The sequence below is a fragment of the Condylura cristata genome, unplaced genomic scaffold, assembly GCF_000260355.1.
Source record: "Condylura cristata isolate star-nosed mole 26May11 unplaced genomic scaffold, ConCri1.0 scaffold00011, whole genome shotgun sequence".
NCBI lineage: Eukaryota > Metazoa > Chordata > Mammalia > Eulipotyphla > Talpidae > Condylura > Condylura cristata.
In genome coordinates this window covers 16,128,792-16,153,534 of record NW_004567112.1, presented here as the reverse complement: position 1 = coordinate 16,153,534, position 24,743 = coordinate 16,128,792, and the positions used below count along the sequence as shown (strand labels likewise).

At 45.2% G+C, this 24,743-nt stretch overlaps 1 protein-coding gene across 1 annotated transcript in view; it reads left to right on the top strand.

Moving 5' to 3' along the window:
• The first annotated feature begins 2,375 nt into the window (after positions 1-2,375).
• Positions 2,376-24,743, top strand: part of PDCD11 (programmed cell death 11) — a 32,217-nt gene continuing 9,849 nt past the window's right edge. Inside the window, exons 1-25 of the mRNA XM_004680468.2 lie at positions 2,376-2,444; positions 3,636-3,748; positions 4,557-4,688; positions 5,931-6,098; positions 6,639-6,800; positions 7,075-7,198; positions 7,546-7,727; positions 8,837-8,944; positions 9,430-9,636; positions 10,287-10,411; positions 10,600-10,660; positions 11,296-11,442; positions 12,707-12,958; positions 13,504-13,635; positions 14,104-14,298; positions 15,199-15,369; positions 16,256-16,475; positions 17,197-17,346; positions 17,766-17,881; positions 19,087-19,628; positions 20,712-20,774; positions 21,257-21,365; positions 22,611-22,700; positions 22,911-23,013; positions 23,390-23,567. Of these exons, the coding sequence (XP_004680525.1) occupies positions 3,647-3,748; positions 4,557-4,688; positions 5,931-6,098; positions 6,639-6,800; positions 7,075-7,198; positions 7,546-7,727; positions 8,837-8,944; positions 9,430-9,636; positions 10,287-10,411; positions 10,600-10,660; positions 11,296-11,442; positions 12,707-12,958; positions 13,504-13,635; positions 14,104-14,298; positions 15,199-15,369; positions 16,256-16,475; positions 17,197-17,346; positions 17,766-17,881; positions 19,087-19,628; positions 20,712-20,774; positions 21,257-21,365; positions 22,611-22,700; positions 22,911-23,013; positions 23,390-23,567 (3,839 nt within the window). The 5' untranslated portion in view covers positions 2,376-2,444; positions 3,636-3,646. The remainder of the gene's footprint in view (positions 2,445-3,635; positions 3,749-4,556; positions 4,689-5,930; positions 6,099-6,638; positions 6,801-7,074; positions 7,199-7,545; positions 7,728-8,836; positions 8,945-9,429; positions 9,637-10,286; positions 10,412-10,599; positions 10,661-11,295; positions 11,443-12,706; positions 12,959-13,503; positions 13,636-14,103; positions 14,299-15,198; positions 15,370-16,255; positions 16,476-17,196; positions 17,347-17,765; positions 17,882-19,086; positions 19,629-20,711; positions 20,775-21,256; positions 21,366-22,610; positions 22,701-22,910; positions 23,014-23,389; positions 23,568-24,743) is intronic.

The following is a 24,743-nucleotide window of genomic DNA, read 5'->3' as shown; positions in this document are numbered from 1 at the left end:
CCAGTCGAGATTGATAGGCAGTGACAGTAAATCAGCTCTCTCCTGTTGAAATGGGGGAGAAACACATGTGAGAAAGTGGTTACTATGGAAGTTGGTACTTCCTCCATTCAAAGGCCTTCAGGGGCATTCATGTGAATAAAATTGGCAGTTATAAACTGGGCAAGTGACCTTTTCAGTATTGTTTCAAGATTTTTGTGGCAATGAAGGAAATCCAAACTTCCTTGGGTGCTACTCAGACCAAGGGAAAAAACCTCTACTACTAGGAATCTTTATAGTGTAACTTCTATACTGCCCAATTATTAACTGATAACCCCCACTACTACGTGTTTAACAATTTTTTTTTAATTTTTTTTAAATCATTTTTTTTTAAGATTTATTTATTTATTCATATGGAACTGGGGTACAGGCCAGAGATGTGGAGGGTGAGAGGATTCACCAGAGACAGAGCGGGAAGCAGAACAGGCAGATCGACAAAGCACACTGCTGAGGGGAGCAGCAAGCGGGCCAGGAGAGGTCCATGTGGTCGCCTCTGGCGCAGGCAGGAATCGAACCCATGCGGAAGTGGCTTTAGCTTCCCAGTGCCAGTGCTTTAACCTGCTGTGCCACCAGGGAGGGCCTTAACAATTTTTTTTTTAAGATTTATTTATTTATTCATATAGAACTGGGGTACAGGCCAGAGATGTGGAGGGTGAGAGGATTCACCAGAGACAAAGTGGGGAGCAGAACAGGCAGATCGACGAAGTACACCGCTGAGGGGAGCAGAGGGCGGGTCAGGAGAGGTCTGCCACACCATGTGGTCACCTCTGGGGCAGGCGGGAATCGAACTCATGAGGAAGTGGCTTTTAGATTCTCAGTGCGGTGCTTTAACCCGCTGTGCCACCAGGGAGGGCCTTAACAATTTTTTTTAAGGGGATGTGATGTCTATCCACAATATAAAGGGATTTTAAATTTCACTCTACAAAATATGGGCTGAAAGATGTGACATTTTGACTCCAGGGAAGGGCATGGTATAGGAACTAAAACTTAGTCTGGGTCTTAAAGAAAGACTTTTGATAGGCTGAGATGGAATGGAAAATAGGATTTTGCAAAATGTGGAAACACCCGTCTCTGCACCCTTCAGCAAACTACAGTTAACTCTGGGCAAAGATCATAATCCCTTGCTTTAAAGTACCCTTTGGTGAGTGTGTCTGAACTGAAATGTGCTTTCTTTTTGTGCCGCCAAGTTTAAAAAGACACACATATGGAGAAAAAGAACCATCACACTAATTGTTAAATGGTAGCCATGGGAAAAGTCTGAGTGACGGGTTTTTTTTTTGTTTTCTTTTTTGTTTTCCTTTAAGCGGTGAAATGAATGCAATTTAACTTTCTATGCTTCTCTCACACTTCAGAAAAGGCAAAAGCAACCAGTTTCCTCATTATGCTGTTTTTCTGAGGAAACTACCTGGAAGCGCGAGATCACGGGGTAGAGGGGAAGATGAATGTGAACCGTTAAGGGGACAGAAGCAGCTTCTAGTACCAATTCAAAGCTCTCGGTTCCGGCCACCTCCTACAGAGCCTCCCGCATCCACACAGATCGACACCTACCGGGCTGACCGCGGGCCTCGACGGCTGCAGGGGCCGTCTACACTCACTCTCTAACAAAGGCTGCACGCAGCTAGCCGAGGCCTGGCCGACCAGCTCTCTCGGCAGAGTGCACTGCAAACAAACAGCCAGGGGTGTGCAAAGGAAAAGCGGTTAATTCGGCCGGAGGTGGGGTCAGAAGTCCGAGTTCTCAGCCAATATTACGTCACTGGGTGACCTTGGGGGATCCCTTTGCTGCGGGCCTCATTGTTCTCCAGTGAAAATGAATCAGAAGGTTACGGGGGCTGTGGGAGCCTTTGACAGCGCTTACCTGCCTAGAGCCCAGGTGTCCTAACCGCGGTCCGACCCCGCTTACCCAGACCTCAGTTTACCTTTCCACTCCCCACGGATCACCCCTCCTCCTCCCCTACCCACCCATCGAAGATCTAGCGGGATTCTCGAACCAGAACCCGTAAGAGCCTAGGCCCACCCCGACAGCGGAGGCGCGAGGCCCGAGTCTGGGCTCCCCTTCACACCCACCTCGCAACAGGAACGAACCCCTGAGACTGTGTCCTTCAAGGTACGCGCAGCTACCTCTCGGTCCGGCCGGAAGAAGCCGCCTCCCCCGCACGCGGTCAACGGCCCCCGCGACTCAGCCCTCCACGCCGATTGGCTGAGGCTTGAACTCCCGCCCCTCCGCTTCCTGTCTCTGACTCACCCACTCGCCCCTCCGCGGCCCAGTAGGACTTAGCTTAGTAACGGAAGTAAGGCGTTGAGCCCGCCCACATTCCGGAAGAGCCTGCTGGGGCCGTGGGATTGTCTCCGCGTGTGTGATCGCCGTGTTGCGGGCTTTGCAGTAGAGCGGTGCCAACTTCGCGGCTCTGGTGAGTGATGGCAAAGACGAGAAGCGGTATACCTCGTGGTCTTCCGTCCCTTCCCAGGGCTAGTTCAGAAGCGGCTTTCTGCTCCAGGGGCGGCCCTGGTACCTTTAGGCTCTGTCTCGGGAAGTAGCTTAAGTCTCTTTTATCGCTTAACCTTTTGAAGCTTGGGTTTTCCCTTGTCTGCAGTGAGACTAAGGATCGGAGTCCTAGCAAACTAGATGCCACTGCACTTTACTCTTTCTACGAACACACACCAATTCTTGACCCCAGCCCATAGGCTACCTCACTGGTGTCACTTCTTTTGTAGATTCAAACCTTTCTAGATTCTTATTCCTAAGTGTCTCTCAGAACCAACTCCTTCTAGCTCCCGTTTCCACGTTGTTAGTTTTGGTTCTCAGGTTTCTCTGCTGTTCTACTGTTAGGTCCTACTCGGTCTGCTTTCCTTCAGTTCTATCTTCCTACCCAGTCTGTAGATTTTTTCTCAATTACTGTCCTGCATCCCCCTTATGTGAGCCTCTGCTGCCTTGCCAAAGTAAACTACTCATTTAACTCAACATCTTTTACAAAAAAGCCCAATTTGTCTTTTAAAATTTAACGCTCTTATGCTTTATTTGCTCTTTGATCTAATAGAATATTCGTCAAAGAAAGAGAACTGGCGAGTTTTTGAGTAACTGGTGCTTATTGAAGTAACTGACTACCTGTTTTCATGCCTCTTCTCATATTCCTTCTGCGCTTTCGTTTCCATCCTTGAAATTGCTATTCAAATTTCAACATTCAGCGCAAAAGCATCTTTAGGAAGTAAAGCATCCTTTACTGAAATCTCATCACTTTGTTGATGGTTTATAACCGATTTGCATATTATTGCATAATTGTTTTATCTTTCTAAAAGGTGCATGTTCTTTGAAGGTGCAGGTTTATATTCAGTTGTGTGTCTGAGTTAACTGTAGCTCCTTAATGATTTTTACTATAACTTCTTTTCCTGAATGGAAATGTGTGGACTTGTGCTTTGAAGCAGACCTTTGGGAAGGTAAATTATGGATTATCTGGTATCTGGCACCAAACCATCTATTTCTTAGTTCTGGAAACTGTCTAGCACAGGGATGCTAGAAGGTTCTATCTCTGCCTGTTAATCACAAGCTTTAGCCATCTGACATGATGGCTACATCTCAGTGTTGTGCTTTGCATTATTTTTAGGAGACCCAAATATGACAACCATGGAAGAAAGCTTCCCCCGAGGGGGTACAAGAAAAATCCACAAGTCAGAGAAAGCTTTCCAGCAGTCAGTTGAACAAGACAACTTATTTGATGTAAGTGGTGTGCTTGTTTAGTAAGACTTACTGAACATTTCCTCTCGTGTGCTTTTGAAGAAATGATCCTTAAGACTGTTATTGTCCAGATTTATCTTTTTGAAGTCTCCTTTTGTAAATTGAATTTGTTGAAGAATTGATATTGCCACTAGGCGATACTTTCTGAAGCATGGTATTTAGTATTTGAGTTTGCAGTGCTCGTCTTCCTTTTCTTAGGAACTTTGTGCTGATAGAAAAATAGCAGTTCATTATTCATTTTAATCATTATATGGTTCCTAGCCATATGTAATGGTCATAATTTGCAATCTTTACCAAGAGTAGGCTGTGTTCCAAATGCTAGAGGGTAGAGAACCAGCATTTGATTGTATGGCCCTATGCCTATTTTATGTAGTCTTTCCAACTTTACTATGAAGTAAGTTTGCCATCCCATGTTGACAACTGAAGCCCAGAAAGGTTATATAATTTAAATGAAGCCACACAGCTTATTATGGTGGAAATGAGTGTTTAATTTAGGTCTCTATGATTCCACTTTCCATTTTTGCATACTGTTCCAAATTGCTTCCCATGCTGGGGAACCATGGTTTCCATCCTAGTCAAGAGAAGAAAAGAGAAACTTTTGAGAACAAAAGGAAGCTGAGACCCTGAATGAAGGGAACACTAGGGGCAGGATGTCAGAGTTGGGATTGAAGCAGGAATAAAGTTGGACTGAAGAAATAACAAAGCAAGGAGACAGAGGACCTGAAATTAGAGGGAAAAGCTGAATTATTATTATTCTTTTGCATCTCTCCTCCTTTCACTCCCCCCCAAGATTTCTACTGAAGAGGAATCTACCAAAAGGAAAAAAAACGTGAAAGGGCCCGCAAAAACAAAAAGATTGAAAATCGAAAAAAGAGAACGCAGCAAGCCTATAAGAGAGAAGTTTGAGATCCTTAGTATTGAGGTTTGTTAAAATTTGGTTTTCTTATAAACTAACTCAATTGCTTATGTTTGTGTATGTTTTTCCTTCCCTCTTTCCATTTTTCTTTTTATATATAAAACATGAAAATATATGACACATTCGTGCACATATATGTTCGTATGTATTTGTATATGTACAGTGTGTGCATCTGCAGAGATTCTTGCAGGTTAGTTTCAGATTGCATTCTATTTCTTTCAATTATTCATATCTGGGATCTTGTGTGTGTGGTTATTTATTTATTAATGCATATAAGAATTGGAGTATAGGCTGGGGAGGGGGTGAGAGGATTCACCACAGACAGAGTGGGGAGCACAAGAGGTGGATTGATTGAAAATGTATTGTTGAGGGGAACAGCAGGGGAAACAAGAGGTTTGCTGTGCCATGTGGGTTACCTCCCTGACTGGGGATTGAACTCATGCTGCACTGGCTGTGGCAAGCTTCATAGTGCTGAAGCTTAACCCGTTTGTTACTCTTTTAAGCTGCCAAATCCCTTGTTCTGCTTGTTTCCTCATGGAACTTGTGTTTTAGTAGATTCATGAGCTGGAATTGGCAGTAACTTTCATCGCCATTCTAATTCTCCCCTTTAACAGATGGGGAAACTATCTCAGAGAAGGAAGTTGCCTCATGTTCCTTTATGTTGTAGATTATAACTGGCTTGTTAGTTGTGGAAAAGAAAGAAAAGTGATTTTCAAGGAAGATTCAGGTTCAGCCTGGAGGAGTATTTGTTTGTCTTATATGGTACTTAAAAAAGATAATTGTTGAACGTTAGAAAATTGAAGTACTTTACATGAAAGTGTGATTCCTGGTATGATGTAAAACTTTATGTGCTGACAACACACGGTACATTCCCTCATGGCATCATCCTGCGGTGTGTGGCAGTGGCGTCCTCCAAGCTGGCATGCACATACTGGGTGGCCGCAGTCTTGTTGGCCTGTTGCCTTCACTGTGGGACCTGTCAGGCGTTTGCGTTTGTGTTGCTTGGAATTAAGCAAACGACAGAATCATTTGTCTGCATTCTTGGGCTGTTAATACTGGTATGGTTTAAACCTGTGATGGTGCTGAGTCACATATTGGTACATGCGCTGTCATATACACATGTATGCCTCTCCATTTCAGGAACTCTTGGCGTTTTTATGTTAGAGTTGTCACTAGCAATTTGATCCTCTAACATCCCTAACCATTGTTCTAGTCTCCAATGCACACATTTCACTTTTTCTTTTGTAGTCCCTATGTGAAGGGATGCGGATTTTGGGTTGTGTGAAAGAGGTCCATGAACTGGAGTTGGTGATCAGCCTCCCTAATGGCCTCCAAGGATTTGTGCAAGTGACTGAAATCTGTGATACTTACACCAAAAAGTTGAATGAACAGGTAGCACAAGAAGAACCTCTGAAGGTAAGAAAAACCTGAATATAGTTTAGTTCTAGAAATAAGTGGTACATAAACAGATGTACAATTGCGACTTTGCTAAGTGCTAAAAAGGAAATTATAAGGTGGTGTCCTGAGAGTTGCAGTGAAGGAATTGTTTTTTTCGATCTCTTTTCATTAGTAAGAGGATTTTACCTTAGTCCAAGGGGCCTGGAAACTTTCCGGTCCTCCTGAAGAAAGGATGCTTGAGCTGTGATCTGGAGGAAGAGGGTTTATTAGGTAAAGAAGGAAGCACCTCCAGGTGGAGGGCATGTTGTGCAGCAGAGAGAAGGTGTGGGTGACTGACTGCAGCGGAAGCACAAGGGAGAGGAGTGTGGGGAGGATTCAAGAGCTGGGTAGCGTCCTGACCCTAGTAAAGAAGGCTTATCATTCTAGAATCAATGGGAACCAATTGAAATGGTCTCACTGGGATGGGTGAGTTGTATGGAATATAGATTGAAGAGCCAGTTAAGAGACTCAGGTTGTTGGCAGCGTGGACGTCTCAGGTTTCTCATTTGTGCCATACAGGACCTGGCTGGCTTGCCTGAACTCTTCTCGCCTGGGATGCTGGTGAGATGTGTGGTAAGCAGTCTGGTTGTCAAAGAGAGGGGCAAAAGGAATGTCAGACTGTCTCTGAACCCTCAGAAAGTCAATGAAGTGCTGAGTGCTGACGCCCTGAAGCCTGGCATGGTATGTATTTGGGGATCAAGGAAGTGGAGCAGAAAATATATCTTCTCCCTGTCTAGAAGCCATAGATCTTTTCAAACCCTAGGAGAATTAACTTTCATGACCTTCCTCTTCTGTCCTCTGGTGGGAATTATGGTTGAAAGTTGAAAGGAGAGGCCTGAGATTATGGGATGATGTGTCAGGGTGGATGATGGGAATTCTTACATTTGCTAGTTGATATTTGCTGAGTGGCACACTACCTTTGACTTGAACTTTTGGGAATTCTATCTTCCTGAAGCTGCTCACGGGCACTGTGTCCAGCCTGGAAGACCATGGTTACCTGGTGGACATTGGTGTTAGTGGGACCAAAGCTTTTCTGCCACTGAAGAATGCCCAGGAGTATATCCGACAGAAGAACAAAGGTGAGGGGAAGACAAAGGGCCAGTACATGTCAGTGAGTTGGTACAGTTGGGGCATTTATCTTGGTGATGGAAAAGCAGATATAGAGTCTCAGTAAAATCTGATGGTCGAGTTTTACGTTGTTTCAGAAGTTTCCATTGAAATTTGAGCTCCCATGGCCTGTAACCAGCACTTATCTGTCTTATTGAGATTTTTTCTGTGCTTTTTGGGAGTTGATTCCAGATATGGGCATGCTATATAGTAACTGGGCTGATGGGCCATGGGTCTTTTAAGGTATTGCTTGAGACCAAGTTAAAGGTCCTTTTCATAAAGTTATTTTTCTCTTGGGGGCCTGCGGCTGGATTTGCAGGTGCTAAGCTGAAGGTGGGTCAGTACCTGAACTGCATCATAGAAAAAGTGAAAGGCAGCGGGGGAGTTGTTAGTCTGTCTATTGGTCATTCAGACATCTCTACTGCCATTGCCACTGAGGAGCAAAACTGGACCCTTAACAACTTGCTACCAGGATTGGTGGTCAAAGCCCAGGTACAGGAGGTAAGCCATTCACGTTATTTTTCTGACATAAAAGTAATGTTTAGTAAAGTCCATGTACACTGCTCACATGTGGCCATTAAACACTTGAAATGTAGCCAGTTCCACACAGTGAAATGATAACACTGGGTTTATTGGGTTATTAAAGTAACTTTCACCTGTGTGTTTGTAGTTTTGAAAATGTGACTGCTAGAAAATTTTAACGTTATATGTGTGGTTTTATGACTACATAAAGGTTATTTACTGCTAAGCTAGGTATTATAATCCTGAATCCTGCTGCTAAGCTAGGTATTATACTCCTGTGATTCCTGAATCCTTTTGTTATTGTTGTTGGAGTCAGTAATCAGTTTTGTTGTTTGTTAAATTCTATTCTTTCCTATCATGATTCTTCACACACATTGTATTTTCCTCTCACTGCTACTTCCCATGTTTTGAAACCCTTTAAATAATCTTTTGCTTTGTTTTTCCACGTGGAGACTCTTGCATTACCCCCTGCAGTACAAAGCTGTTTGCCCTTTCAGTCCTGCATAGCTGATGTACAAGGACTTCCCTTCTCATCCTGGCTCCTTAGCCACTCTCCTGTGTTGAGACCTTTGGCTTCACGCCTCTTGGCTTACTCCCTTATTTTGCACATGGTCCAGAAGAAACCTCAGAATGGTACATGGGAGGTTAATTTCTTGACTTTGTGGGATCCCTAAGACCATTCTAGGGTCCATGGTTCACCAGAAAGACTCACAGGACTGAGCCTATAGTGGTTGGTTTTCACAGCTATGACTTATTACAGGGAAAGAAGGCAAGACAGTAAGATAAAATCAACAAAAGGGAAAGGCCTGTGGCGTGAAGTCTGGAAAAACCCAGGAACAAGCTTCTCAAAGTCCTACTGAAGTCAGAAAGGGGGTAGTCAGTTCTCTAGCAGCAAGTTATGACTGCACGTGCGAATTGTCGTCTACCAGGAAAACTCATTGGAGACTGACTTCCTGGGGCTTTATTGGGACTGGCCACTTAGGTACCCAGTTTTGATGGAAAAACAGCATTGAGTGTTTGATATGGACACACCTCTCACATCTCAGTTTTTTTTTACAGAGACACTTACTTGTTCTGTTCTTTCCTAGGTGACTCCTTTTGGCCTTAAGCTAAAGTTCCTCTCGCATTTCACTGGTTTGGTGGACTTTATGCACCTGGATCCCAAGAAAGCTGGGACATATTTCTCAAATCAAGCAGTAAGAAATGTTGCGCCTATCTTCCCTTGATTTACACTTGTGTTCTGGTCAGCTGTCCAGTACCACAGATAGCTGTGGAGAGGGCCATAGGGCTGCAGGGGTGCAGAGGGGAAGAAAAAATTTTGGAGGAACACAAGAAGGTTTCGGTAGTTGTCTCTGGGGACCGAGGTTATGGGCCCAGGGAAAAAAAGGCAGCTTTTAGTTTTTAGTTTGTGTTCTTTCATTTCTAAACTTAACTGATTTCGAGGCAGAGGGATAGGGTTTGGGTAGCAAATCTTTTCTTTTATAACTTAAAGTGGCTTGGAGGTGGGGTGTAATGTAGAACAAGATGTGTTTAAATAGAAAAGTGTAGATTTTCTGTTTACTTGAATTTCCTGTGTGCTGCTTGACTTCTAACAGCACAGGAGAGTCTTGAACTCAGAGAGTCTGCCCCGGGCCTTGTATCCTCTGTGCCTTCTCATCATGATGCACTTTTCCTCATGTAGGTAAGGGCGTGTGTCCTCTGTGTCAGTCCTCGGACCAAAGCTGTACGGCTGAGCATGCGCCCCACTTTCCTGCAGCCTGGGCGCCCACTCGCCAGGCTCTCCTGCCAGCACCTGGGAGCTGTGCTGGATAATGTTACTGTCCAGGGCTTTTTCAACAAAGCTGGTGCTACTTTCAGGCTGAAGGATGGGACTCTGGCCTATGCTCGGGTAAGGATCCCCTTAATTTTGGCAGGTGTCTTATCACTAGAAGTACTTTTGCATCACCAGTGTCCTCTGTGCTCCCTTAACCCCTTTTGTTAAATTCCCATTTCTCAATATCCCTAGGCGTGGCAGACTACTTACTCATTGGGGCTAGAACAACACATCTGTTATATTAGAAAGCCTTATAATAAATTTCACTTTCTTGATACTTGGTTGATGGTAGTTAGAAGGATAAGTTAAGATCTATAACAAAATTTGACAAAGGGTTTCTTAAATGCCGGACGGAAAATACGTTTAGACTTGTGGGTCATGTGATCTCTGTTCTGACTACTCAGCTTTGTTATGGCTAAAAGCTGCCATAGACAGTATGTAAATGAATGGCCATGACTGTGTTCTAGTGAAACTTTAATTTGCAAAAACAGGTAGTGGTTTGTCAGCCTCAGTTTACTGACCCATGATCTAGATTCTTCTCTGACCTTATAGAGACTCCATGATGGTAAAGAGCAGGTTTTTATGTAGAAGAGTAGTTGTAATAGGTATTCAGAATACTGTTTTGATGGTAAGTAATAAATGTGAGTCAGCTTGGTGTGTTGTCATGTCTGATTGCCTCACATCTCTCTTCTTCGGTTTGTCTTTAATCACTTGGTATTTTGCAGCTCAGCCATCTCTCTGATTCTAAGTACGTCTTCAATCCTAAAACCTTCAAGCCAGGGAATACTCACAAGTGTAGAGTCATTGACTTCAGCCAAATGGATGAATTGGCTTTGCTCTCTCTGCGAACGTAAGTGTTACTAATGTGTGTGGTGGGGGAGGGGTTTGTGAGGTGGGCTCCTCTGTGAACACAAAGTCAGTTTCTCCTGGCCCTCCTTGGTAAGGCTCTTCTTCTGTGCCAGCATAACTTAAGTAACCCTGAATTTTCAGCAGCCTCTGCTGTGGTTTATTAAATACTTTATTTTCCTTCTGTTCTAGATCTATTATTGAAGCTGAATACTTCAGGTATCATGACATTAATCCTGGGGCATTGGTTAAGGTAAGGCCACAAGCATATAATTATGTCCTCCCCACCTTCAGATATTCATTAGTTCACAGGTTAATTGTCAGCTCAGTAGCCCCCTCGGTAGCACATTTAAAATCTTGCTTTTTGCCTCTACCTGTTAACTGGGATTTCTTTCTCTTCCCTTGGCAAACTTGTAATTAATTTCAAAATTACCATCTTAACCTGTACCACCCAGCTACATAGAAGCAGTAGATCATAAATCCTGAGATTGATGATGTTTATTAGACTGGCTCTGGTAGTCAAACTCCTGTGGGTAGAAGAAACCCATTCCAGTTGTGTCTCTTGCCTGGGGCAGCTAGCTCACCTTTAAAGGAAGAGTCCATTTTAGGGGAGACACAGTCTTCTCCTTTAGAGATTGTACTTGTAAAGCAGACAGAAATTATTTACTCACAAAAAAAGAAGAAGATCTATATCCAGATCAGGGTCGAGTTTGTGCTTTGAGATCTGGAACGACTTTGTGCTTTGAGATCTGTGTGAAATCTGGAGCAGCAGGCTCAATTGGATCAGGAAGCTGGGCTTTGTAAGACAGGTGTGACGTGCTTTGTGCTAAGAGGATGAGGAAAGACCATTTTTGAAGCATCTCAGTATCTTTTCTTTGGATTCCCTAGGGCACAGTGGTGACCATGAAGTCATGTGGGATGCTGGTGAAGGTGGGCGAGCACATCAGGGGCTTGGTACCTACCATGCACCTTGCTGACATCCTGTTGAAGAATCCAGAGAAGAAGTTCCACATTGGGGATGAGGTCAAGTGCCGGGTGAGCCTTGCGCAGGGGCTCTGTTGAGGATTGGACCAGCTGCAGTGCTTCTCAACTCACGTTTCTTTTTCCACGAAAACATCACATAATGTCTGCAGTGCTGTGTCTAGTATGGGGAAGAGAAAACTTGGTTTCTGCCCTTGACGGTGGTGTAGTATAATTGAGAGGTCAGCTATGTGTACATGAAGGAAGTAGGCTGGGAAGACCCTGTGCCATGTGCTTCAGTGCAGGCCATATCCTATGGTCAGACTTCAGAAAGGGGGGGCTTGAAGATGGCCAGGGCCAGTGAGACTCGTTGATGGTGTCAGATAGCAGCTAGTGTAATGCATGCTCTCTGCCAGTTGCTACCCAGGCACATGACTGGCATTATTTCTTTTAAAACAACTCAATACAGTAAGTACTGTTGCCCTCATTTGCAGATGGGAAAAATTAAAGCTCAGGGACGCCAAGTATTTAACTCAGTATCATCCAGCTAGTAGATTGCAGAACCAGTTTTCAGATTCAGCTCCATATAGAATGTCTCCTAGGTTTCTGGCAGAGGTAGGGCTTGAACTGGAAAAAATGGGTAGGGTTTAGGAGGTTGAGGAGTAAGGGGTATGTCAGGCACAGAAATGGCACAAACAACGCTGCGAAAACGTGAATGTTTTATGACAGACTTGAATCCCAAAGAAGTTAAAGAGCATTGTGAAGATAAATGTGGTTCTACACAGTGCTTAGCACAGAGCTGGCATTGCAGGTGCTCAGAAAGTTGGTTTTTTTTTTTTTTTTTTTTTTTTTTTTCATTTTATTGAGTCAGAAAAGGTTTTAGTACTTAAGTGTAGCATGGTCAGGGTTAGAGGATTTTCTCTGCCCTCAGAGATGACTTTCTGAGGGATGAGAGGTAGTTGTATCTCTTTGTCTTAGTTTATAACTAACGTGCGACAGTACTTAGCTCGTGCGTCAGTTCAGTCTTTCCTTTTATTGGATGAGACGCAGGTGGACAGTTAGAAGAAACTGTCACCCAGACCTCAGTGCAGTGGGATAATGGGTGCTGCTGCGGTCCTGGAGGCATTGTTTGCACCTACCTGTGGTAGGAAGTGCTCTAGAAAATCAGTGAGACGTGCCAGGTTGTTATCTGGCAGGAAGCAGGAAAGATCTGTACAGGTTATTTTCAGAGGGAAAGAGAGCAGGTCCTTAGGAACTGATCGTGGCCTTTGGCTTCAGGGGCTTGCAGAGACCAACTCAGTGGCGCTCATGATAGTGGGGAACTTGATCTTCCCTTCAGGTTTTGCTTTGTGACCCTGATGCCAAGAAACTGTTGCTGACCCTGAAGAAAACCCTGGTTGAGTCCACACTACCTGCCATTACCAGCTATGCTGACGCCAAGCCTGGTGTGCAGACACACGGCTTCATCCTGAGGGTCAAGGACTACGGCTGCATCGTGAAGTTCTACGGTGATGTGCAGGGGCTGGTGCCCAAGCATGAGCTCAGTGCCGAGTATGTCCCTGACCCGGAGACCGTCTTTTACACCGGCCAGGTAGCCCTTTCCCTGGATGGGCTCCCGTCCATGGTGACCCCATGAATACAGATTCACCTCAGAGTAGGAGGGTTACTTTCTAAGAGATAGGGAAGAGAGCTGTGGCCCTGAGCTAGGTATGGAGGCTAGGACAGAGAGAAACTTGGGAGTTCAACAGCAGCCCTCAAGCTGATGGACGGCAGACCTATAGCTTGAAAGAAATGCCTAGTCTTACCTCTAACACTGGTATCCCGCCTATCAGAGATTGTCCTGAGGCCGCTATCACCACAAGGGGGCAGTGCCATAAAACTATGAGTCGGTCTCTCTAGGAAGAAAAAACTTTGGTCTTGGGGTTGTATCAAAAAATGTATTCAAGTCTTCCTTTCACTAGGAAGGCCTGTGGGATTCTGTGTAACTCAGTACATGTCTTTTCACTGGCTTTCCATCTGACCCAGAGTTTGTAGATTCTTCAAGTCCTCTGTGGTGCTTGTGGGGGGCACACCTTTCTTTGGGATCGGAAAGGTCAGCTGTGAGAAATCAACTAAGCAGATGTGGTTTCTCACCAGGTGGTGAAGGTTGCTGTGTTGAACTGTGAGCCATCCAAAGAGAGGATGCTGTTATCCTTCAAGCTGTTGAGTGACCCGAAGAAAGAACGTGTGGGACGCAATCAGAAGAAGAGAGCTGTTAGCACTGGGCAGGTACAAGTCTCAGCTTGCTAAGATGGAGCTCCGTCGCCCTGGTCCACAGGCTACTGGAGCCCATGACAGGAAAAGATGGGGAAGCTAGACAAGATTCTCAGGCTGGAGAGATTTGGGTTTCTCTCTGAGAGAGGCCCTAAAGTGTCAGAGCAAATGACAATCTGGCTTTTCAGCATGTATTGCTGCCCTCTCCTCTCTCTCCTCTGGGGCCAGCCTGCAAGTCTGGGACCCTCCTTCAGGGACCCAGTGGGGGATACCAGAGAGAGGGGTGAGCACACCAGTGGGTGGTGTACTTGTGTGCTAGGCCCTTGGGCAGGGGCGTGAGTGGGTAGAGGAGGAGTCTGAACAAAGCTCCTTCTCTGATGTTGATCTCACTGATCCCTGGTGCTAGGATTTGATGCCCTGTTTTCCTAACCCAAGCTTTCTGCTTGACAAGTGCTGTTTTTTGCTTTTCTCTTCTCTGAGTAGTTGGTGGATGTGAAGGTTTTAGAGAAGAACAAAGATGGGTTGCAGGTGGCTGTCCTGCCCCACAACATCCCTGCTTTCCTCCCCACACCTCATCTAACAGACCATGTCGCCAACGGCCCACTGTTGCATCACTGGATCCAGGCAGGCGATACCCTGCACAAAGTCCTGTGTCTGAGCCAGAGTGAGGGACATGTTGTATCCTTTACTGATACACTTGGGGTGCTATGGAAGGTCGTGGGCTCAGGGACGGTGGATAACTGAGTCAGGCTCTGCTCTTAGGAACTCCGTGGGAAATACTGGCCATGCGATTTCAGAAAAACCTCCGTAAAGCCAAACTATCACCCAAGCCTGCCTTGTCCAGATGTTCGCCTGGTGGAAGGCAGAGCAGGGTTAAAGTGCTGCCTGATTGAAGACGCTGAGGGTCAGACAGAGAGAGTGCAGGGTTCTGGGGAGGGGCCGGGCGGTGTGCCAGACCCAGTAGTATATTCCCTATCACACATCTAGAAATGGAATAATTAATAATGTAACTTGTCCTTTTCTTCCTTTCCCCCTTTTCTCCCACCACCCTCCTTGCTCCCTTTTGGGATTTGGGGTTCAAATCTGAGTGTCCTGGACAATCTTCCTCTTGGTCTTGGTGTAGGTGCTTTGAAAGAGAACATTGTCTCTTCCCTTACAGAATATGGTATCTCCGTAGAGTGAAGTAGGGCTGGGTATTTGACATGGGGACAGTGGAGGGCTGCTTCATGGCCAGTCCAGCTGCCAGACCATGGGGCAGGCCACTCCTCTTTTGGTCCCTTCCAGTGATCTGTAAAGTAGTTCATGAGGAAAGGAATAAAGCAGCAGTTCTCAAACTTGTGGGCTTACAATCACCTGAAAGGATTGTTGACATGCGCGTTGCTGGACCCCACACAAGAGTTTCTCACTCAGTAGGCAGGGGTGGGCTCTAAAGGGTTTGCATTCCTGACTAGTGCCAGGTGGTGCAGATGCTGCTAACTTTGACACTTGGAGAGTCACTGGAGTAGCAGATGGTGTAGAGTGAAGCAATGGTCATTTTAACTACTCGTTCTGGAATATTCCTTGATGAAGTGCTACTAGCTCCTTTGCAGGAAACCAGCTTTGGTCTCCACAGTAGAAGGTGGACAGGATCCTAAGAGCTTCTCAGAGATCCATCCCGGAATGATGCTAATGGGTTTTGTGAAGAGCATCAAGGATTATGGTGTGTTCATCCAGTTCCCCTCAGGCCTTAGTGGACTGGCTCCCAAAGCCGTAAGTTTGGTCCCATGCACAAGGGACTTTGAGGAGAGACACCAAGGTCATGGAACACAAGGGTGGGAAGGAGCAGAGATTTTCAGGGGCATGACGTAAAGCACCTGGCTGAGGAGGAGTGGGGCTGAGCTTTAGTCCACCTCCTTTGGCCAGCTGCATCTCCTGGTGTGGAGCTGGGTCCCGTACTTCATGCTACAGCATCGGGCAGGTGAACATGGCCCTGAAAACCACATTTGAAGCTACTGAATTTGTTTTTAGACTCCCAGCATATACAGGCATAGAAACAATTTTCCTGAGCACTTTTAGTAGAGAGTTTTTAGCCTCCTGGGGTTTTTGAGGTGAGAAGATAGCAGAATACCTTGAAATTATTACCTTCTCTGCTCTACATATCATTGAATCCCAATGTTTTTAGACTGGATGCTGTTATACCTACTGAGTAAACAGACTCTGAGTGGGGCATGTATGGCAGTACTAAGAAAATAGCTTATAGCTCATCCCACCTCAGGTAATATATATTTTTCCCTTTCTGTAGGTTTTACTTGGACATCTCATTTCTATCTCCTACCAGAATAGTTTTTATAATGGGAGCAGAGGGGAGGACCCTAGAAACACTCTGAGTAAGGTCACCCAGTTCCCATTAGTGTTAGAGACCTGGCAGCAATGTGTGTTCTGGTCTGGGTGTCTTCTAGAAGCCTGGGTTTGGCAGCCAGGGCCTTGCCTAGTTTTTATGGAAGGGGTATAGAACTGTGCTGAAAGAGGCGTGTGGGGGAACATTCTGGGCCTCATTCCACCCTCATTGTTTATGGGCACATGAAATGGGTTTTCTTTCTTTTTTTTGAAATGGGTTTTCTTAATGGAACTTCCTTTCCCATTTTCTACCCGTCAGCTCATGAGTGATAAGTTTGTGACCTCCACGAGTGACCACTTTGTTGAGGGGCAGACGGTGGTTGCAAAGGTGACCAACGTGGACAAGGAGAAACAGCGGATGCTCTTATCTCTGCGGCTGTCAGACTGCAGCCCGGGGGATGTGGCTGCCTCCAGCCTCCTCCTCCTCAGCCAGTGCCTGGAGGAGCTGCAGGGCGTGCGCAGCCTCATGGGCAACCAAGGTGGGGGCCATAGGGCTGAGGAGGCGGGGCGAGGGTGGAGAGTGTTCCTTCTGAGTGACGCCTGTCTGTTCTGATGGGTTGTTGGGCTTCTTGGAATTAAAATAAACAAACAGAAAAACTGGGAACATGGCTTGCATAAGGCACACTAATCAACAGTGCACAGATCAGTGAATGTTACATGAGGCAGACGCTTCCATTTTCCTACATCCCAGATGCAGATGCTTCCACCCGCTCGGCATCTGCAATCACCGCTTGAGCTTGCTGCGCAGTGTTCACCTTTTTGTTTCTTTGTTTAGCAAATAAAGAGTAGGTGAGAAAATGGAACAGGCCCTGCCAGAAGTTTCCGTAGGGGCTCTATTCTGACCCTCCCAGACATTGAACTGGCTGTGGGATTGTTGGGATCTTAATGGTGTTTGGGAACAAAAGACTCGAGAGGGTTGATTCTAGACAGAATGAATGAAAATTCAGAAACCAAAAGAAAACTTAAGTTTTGGGTATTTATTGGCTATCTTGACAAATTGGTGGCCAGGGCGACTTGCAGGGGGCTTAGGTCTTCCTACTTGTGATAATTTTCATGGATATCAAATATTCTTCCCAGAAGTGATTTTGCCTGCCCGGTATTGCGAGTGCTCTGCTGCTCTCTGGTGGCAGCACGTTTTCAAAGCAAGATCCGTGAGTGTTGTTTCCTGTTACTGACCCCATTTCCTTTGGGTTCTGGCAGACTCTGTGTTGGTCCAGACGCTGGCCAAGATGACCCCAGGGATGGTGCTTGACCTGGAGGTACAGCAGGTGTTAGATGATGGCTCTGTAGTGTTCAGCGAGGGCCCAGTGCCTGGCCTGGCCCTGAGAGCCAGCAGGCACCATCGGGCAGGTGAGTGTTTCTGTTGTGTCCATCATGTTGGTGAGGAAATCCTTTGCCAATTTGCCCCCATCCTGGCTATAGAATTTACAAAGAGCTGGGATTGATGAACTGATACAATCAAAATTTTCAGCATGCTTATCTTGTGTGAATGCAAATCAGGATAACTGACAGCAAACTAAAAAAGGTGTAGGTATAAATCCATTTATGTTATAATTGGGTCGCTACATTTTTGTATATCAGTTTGCATAAATTAAGCCTCACCTGCACACAAACAATGGGAGCTCGAGCCTTGGCTTCCCTGCCACTTAGCAACCCAGAACATGGTGCTTTTTTCTATTTTGAGCTGATGGACAGGCCCTTGGAGGGGCGCCGTCTCCTTCACGGTGTTGCAGGAGAGAGATCACATTGTGTTTGGTCCCGCACTGCAGGGCAGGAGGTGGAACCTGGGCAGAAAAAGAAGGTTGTCATCCTAAACATTGACATGCTGAAATTGGAAGTACATGTTTCCCTCTGCCACCACTTGGTGAACAGAAAAGCTGAAAAGGTAAGTTTGCTGATGCCTCATACACCTGTTCAATCCCATGCTCTTTGCTCAGGGTTCTAATGCCAGACTGTAGGTAGGGTAACCATATGCTTGGATTTGGCTGGGACATCCCCTGTGTCCACCCTTGTCTTGGTGAGTTATTGACAGCGTTTTGACTCTGGTTCAGAGGATAAATTCTATGGTCACTTGTGTGTAGGCCCAAGCAGGAAATGTGACGAGTGACATGAACAGGTGGGTTAGGCGGTGCTAGCTGTGGGGTTTATAGACAGCAGAAGGCGTGACCTGGTTGTTGCCAAGTGGGAACCTTTGAGTGTGTTGTGGCTAGGTCTGATTTGTGACAGAAGGTAGAACCTGGATTTTTATTTTAAATACATGCTGGAAATTCCATTCATATCTCTAAATAAAACATCATAGGACCTACACAAAACACATCCATGGGTAATCCTGACCTCCAGGCTGTTCATCCTCTCTGTGCCAAAAAATGGGTTCAAGAGAAATCTCAAAATTTGCATTTTCCTTTTGATGGCATAATGTATTTGGTCATCATCTAAAACATTATGAGTATATAATTGCACAGAGTATGAAGCAGAATTTTAGATCTAATCCTTAATTCTAGTTGTGTGAAGTTTGAAGAATTCGAAACATGGAGAAATAAGAAACAATGCCAGATTTTCTAGCAGGTCCCTATCCCATTTTATCATCCAACTGTGCACTGCTGGTGTACAGTTTGGATTTTGGGAAAAGATAAGCCACGTGTCTTACACACAATAAGCTCACAGTAGCAACTCTGCTTGCTGAATGACTGAAAGGACAAATTTATTTGGTGGAGAGCTCTAAGACCAAGAGAGTCAGGAGTCTTAGTATCTCAAATCTGGAGAACCATTAGGACAGCTGGCTGTGTATCCGAGTCACCGAAATAGTTTTTTAAATTTGCATTTACTGGTGCCAGGATAGGTCCTGGGAAGGTGAATTCAAAACTAAAGTTAACTGCAGGAGATTCTAATGTGGCACCTGTGTTTACTCATGCCACCTCAGTGTACAGGAAGGGAAAGCTTGGTCTAGTGAGTAAAGGCCATTTGTTACACAGCTCAGTCCAGTCTCGGGTCCCCTAGTCTCCAGAGGGCTACCCAGCCCTATTTCGACTAGTGGGTGATGCCTGAGTACTGTGGTCTAAGCATGAATGGTGGCCTTTCTCCGTCTTCTAGCTGAAGAAAGACAAAGAATATGAGGCAACTGTGCAGCACCTGGAGGAGTCCTTTGCTGTTGCCTCCTTGGTAGAGACTGGCCACCTGGCAGCCTTCTCCTTGACCTCTCATCTCAATGACACCTTCCGTTTTGACTCGGAAAAGTTACACGTGGGACAGGGTGTTTCCCTCACTCTGAAGACCACAGAACCAGGAGAGACTGGTTTTCTTTTGGCTGTTGAGGGGCCAGCTACTAAGCGGACCATGGGACAGACCCGGAAAGACTCTGAGACGGTTGATGAAGATGAGGAAGTGGATCCAGCTCTGTTTGTAGGGGCTGTGAAGAAGCACACCCTGTCCATTGGGGATATCGTCACGGGGAAAGTCAAGTCCATTAAACCCACCCACGTGGTTGTGACCCTGGAAGGTGGCATCATTGGCTGTGTCCATGCCTCCCACATTCTTGATGACGTTCCCGTGGGCACCTCTCCTACTGCCAGCCTGAAAGTTGGGAATACAGTCACTGCCCGAGTGATTGGTGGGCGAGACGTGAAGACACACAAGTAAGGGGGCGTTGGGGAATGGGCTGGCTTTAAGGAGAAATTGTTGCAGTTGTGGAAGAAGGAATAGGTAGGTTGCACAAAAATCAATCTTTTAGTTAACAAAAACTTTAGCCAAAATATCATTTTTTTAGAAAAAATTATTTTTATTTATTAATACATAGAAGAATTGGGGTGTAGGCCAGAGATGCAGGGGGTGAGAGGATTCACTAGAGAGAAGAGTGGGGAACAGAACAGGGACTCTACTGAAATACACTACTGAAAGGAGCAGTGGGTGAGACAGGAGAGGTCTGCTGTGCTGTGTGGGTCACCTCCCTGGCCTGGGGTCAGAGTCATGCCATAGTGGCTGGCAATAGCTTGATAGTGCTGAGACTTAACCCCTGTGCCACCAGGGAGGCCCCAAAGTATCTTTTTGTATGTTTTTTTTTTTTTAATGGAATGTTGTGTAGTAGTTAATACTGATTAAGTCAGGCCTGGGTTTGAATTCCAGATTTGCCACTTAAAATTATGTGACCATGAGCTAAGTAGTGAACTCATTGAGTTTTGCTTTCCTAATATGTTAAGTGAGAATAGGGTAGTGACTGCCTTGTTAGCTGAGAGAGAACATCTGGAATGTGGCATGCCTGGCAGTTTGCCTGACACAGTTACCGCTCAGTATACATTAGCAGTTATAATAATTCATCCTCTGCCACATGCCTTTTAGCAGTTTTGCTACAATAACAAAAAGAGTCCAGCCACTAGTTTGCATATTAATTTCTTGTTAACTCACTGTGGGACCTTTTAATGATTTATCCCCTCTAGACCTCAGTTTCCTCAGTAGAATGAAAGAATTGGACTACGTAGTCTTTATGGAAAATTCTTTTCAGGGTTTAATATGATAGTCCTGGAAGATCAGACAAGCTAGCTCCTTATTGCAGAGGATGAGGGTGGGAACCCACAGGCCTGATACGGATCTGAGGGTGGTTTGGCACAGGAAGCACATGACTTTCTAGGCTTGGCTTTGTGGGGAGCAGAGAGAAATTCTGATATCCAGATTATGTTGTTACAGAGATAAGAGGATTATTTTGATTTTGTTTGTTTCTCCAGGTTTCTTCCAATAAGTCATCCCAGATTTATTCGAACCATCCCAGAGCTGAGTGTTCGGCCAAGGTGGGAACCTCTGACCTGGTGGCATGGTCTTGTGGAAAGAGCACTGGGTTTTGGAGTCAGGAGCCTGAGTTCTAAGCTTGATTCTGCCAGTGTTAAAATTTATTTGCATTTCTCTGCTGCCTAAGTCACATGAGAATGTTATCACATTCAGAGAGAAATTATTTGTAAAGCAGTTTTGCAAACTAAATAACAAAAGTATGACAAGAGAAGTAGAAGTACAATTTTGTTTAATTTGTAAGGATTTTGTAGACTACCTACTTTGGAGCTTGTTTAGGTCTAGATAAATGAAATGGAAAAGGTGAGTTCTCTTGCCACCTTTGTGAACATTTCCTTTTAAGGGAAGAAACAGGTGTAGGGGGTCCTAAGAGCAGGAATTGGGGGCAGGGTGTGCTGTGACACACTCCATGGCCCCTTGGGAGATGCTTTCTAGCCAGAAGCATATCCAGGGGTTGGTTTGCTCTTTTGTGCCTTTCTGCAAACAGTGATCTGAAGAAGGATGGCCACTCTGCTGTTAGCACTCCCCCTGCCAGCCCTGTGGAGAAGATTAAGCAGTACCAGGCTGGCCAGACTGTGATTTGCTTCTTGAAGAAGGTGAGTAGTGCTCACCCTGCAAGGCAATGCCATCCTTTAGGAAGACCTTGCTTCTGCTTCCTTCTGTGTTGGTTGTGGGAAATGATTTAAGGCCTCTATTCCTAAGAGATTTCTAGTCTAATCAAGAAGCTGTTTACAAAACAGCACCTCAGTTCAATTTTTTATCGATTACTTGTATAAATAAAATAGAGAGCAGAGTTTAAAATAAATGGCATTGGATTCTAGATTCTTGCTTTGCAAGAGCAAAGCAAGTGCGAAACAGTATGTGAATGGGTATCCGATTATGTTTGAACCCCAAGTGGAATGGGAATTCCAAAAGGATAGAGATCGATGTGCAAGGTACTGTCTGAATACGTCACAGAGTTGGACGGGGCTAGTGCGATCAGGCCTCTGCATCGTTGCCGAGCTATTTGCATAAGCACCTGCCTGAGCATGTCGTGGTGCTTGAGCCCTCGTGACCCTCTGTCTGGATGTTCACACTCCCCAGGTGCCTGAGGATGGAATTGAAGACACGTCACAGTCTGACTTCATGCACTTTGTATATCAGTACCCCAAAAACCTCTTTTCTCCTTTTGTCTTTATTTCTGCACCTGTTACTAGTGTCTCGAACCTTTCAAGGTTCAGCATAGATTACCCCTCGCAACAAGGTCTCCTGCATACCTGCACATACTGTTGCTTGCTGCTCTAGTTGTTCGCAGACTCATTTGACTTCTCTTTGTAGACTGTCATCTCCATGAGGGCAGGAACTGGCTTTTATTTCTTACTATGCTGCCACATGCACAGAAACTGCTTGATAAATGTTGTATTGAATTGACTTAAAAATTGATTGGGGTGGGCTGTTTTGGTCAGGACGTAATAACAGTGAAGGATCAAACTCTGAATTAACTTAGAACATGTTGGCCCGTGGAGTGGTTAATAGGCACTCAGCACAACTAAGCTTTGAGAAGGCTCCAGGGGTCTGTGGGATTGGTCCTGCTGCATGAGAGCATCTCTGAGGTGGTGATTTTGCCTCCTAGTCAACTAGTGCACCAAGAGGGATGCATGCTTGACCAGGCTCTGACTAGATGCTGAGTGAGCCTGTGCTAAGTGGAGATTGGGCAGGAGCGTTGGGATACAGAGAGCGTTTCCCTTGGGAAACTGGAGGATCAGGCCCTTTCTCCTTTTAGGAGAAGCTGTATTTTGGTGACTGGGAAGAAGAAATGCTTCCATCTGCCCCACTCATTTCTCCTCTTTTCCCCTCCCTAGTACAACGTGGTTAAGAAATGGCTTGAGGTGGACGTCACTCCAGATATCCGGGGGAGAATTCCCTTGTTGCTCACCTCGCTTAGCTTCAAGGTTAGTGTACTTCAGGTCCCTGGAGAGGAGACCCACGCTCTCTGGCTAAGCTGCGTATCTGGTGTGTGCTCACAGTGGTTTCAAGGAACCGTGGATCTTAACTGGGGATCAGTTTGGGAGAGACTTGCTATTCAGACTTAAATGCTATGGTTCTGGATAAGTGACAGGACTTTCTTCAGACATCACAGTAATACTTTTTTGTCCTTCCAGGTTCTAAAACATCCAGATAAGAAGTTCCAGATTGGCGAGGCCCTGAAGGCCACTGTGGTCGGCCCAGATTCCTCCAAGGCCTTCTTGTGTCTGTCACTCATAGGTGTGTTGGTGGAGTGGGGACTGGCCAGGGAAGGGAGTGAGTAGAAAGGATCGGAGCGGGTCTGCAGTTTCTGCCCAGGTGAAGGGGCACCATTGATACTTAAGTCCTCAGGAAATGTGTGGGTGAAGTCTTCTTGGAACAATTTTTCTCTTAAGGCTTTGCACTGTGGCCGGTGTCACTCAGTTACTGCCTCAGTCATTTTTACTCACATAGTCTATTTTCTCAAGCCTCAGAAAGGGTCGTCCCCCAGCCCTGGGAATTCGCGATGTGGTAGTTGGGGTCTTATGGGTAAGTCTGAGCAGCCTGTGGTTGGTCAGACGCAGCTGCTTTCCTGTCGAGCTTCCTCTCCCCTGAACAGGGTTTATTCTCCTCCCAGGTCCTCACAAGCTTGAGAAAGGGGAAGTAGCCATGGGCCGGGTGGTGAAAGTGACTCCCAACGAGGGACTGACTGTCTCCTTCCCCTTTGGGAAGACTGGAAAAGTCAGTCTGTTTCACATGAGTGACTCCTACTCAGAAGTGGCCCTAGAAGACTTCACCCCCCAAAAGATTGTCAGGTAGGCCAAGTTTTCTTCCTCTTTGTGCCTTTCTGTGGAATTGTAGAAGTAGTTGTAGAAATAATAAGGGATTTTGTCCCAGAAAAAATGCAGAAAGTGAAAGTTTCTGTTGCTCTTCTCTCTTCCATTTTTTGCCAGAAAGTATGTAACGGTTTCTGTCATTCAAGAAATTACCATATCTGTTTTTAATTTTCCCTTAATAGAATTGTATTGTCTATACTGTCCTGCAACTTGGGCTTTTCTGTTTATCATGGGTTTTTTTTTTCTTTTACCATACTGATATATCAGCTTGTTCTTTTACCTTATTTATAACTTTTTAATATCCCATTATATATTTTTTATATAAACCTCTTTAATAATGTTGAAATGAATAGCTTTGCATGTTTGGATACTAGTACAAATACACTGTGAAATAAATTCTTAGGAACAAAATCGATGGGTAAAGTGATGCTGTACCTTTTGTCTCCCGAAGGATCATGCTAATTTATATCCCCGTTAACAATAAATGTGACTGTTTCTCACACTTCTGTGAGCACTGGTTAGCTCTATTTTTATTCTTAGCCATTGAACAGGCAAAAATTGGTCTTTCGTTTTAATTTGCATGTCTCTTACTGATTATTTTTCATCTCTGTTGGGTGTTTACTTCTGTTGTGTGCTTTGCTTGTCCAAGTTGTTTGCTCATTTTTATACTGTAGCATTTATCTTTTTAATTAAAAGCAATGATTGTAGGTGTTCTCTATAAAAGAATAGTAGCCCTTTGCATCTGGAAGTGGGCTTTATTTATGATCTATTTCAGATGTACAAAAATGAACCCATCTCAGAGTTTTAAAACTGTTTTGCGGCCTAAATAGACTAGCATCAAAGAGGCAGATTTGAGCCTGTTATGATGTGGGGTCGGAGGTAGTGCACAATGGAATGGAGCCTGTAGCAAGCTGGGACCGGACAGTATTTACTTGCTTCCTGAGCTCAGGTGTCCTGGCTACCAGCAGCTACCTAAATTTTCAACCACATTTCAAAGCTAAGCAAAAGTTTTTTTGTTTTTTTTTATTACAAAGTTTATTTTTACATCATTTTGCACATTTTTTTTTCCATCTCGATTGTAATCCCCGCGGGTTTCCCATCACCAAATCACCCCTGTGCCACCACCATAGTCCCGTGCATTTCCCTCCCTCCCCC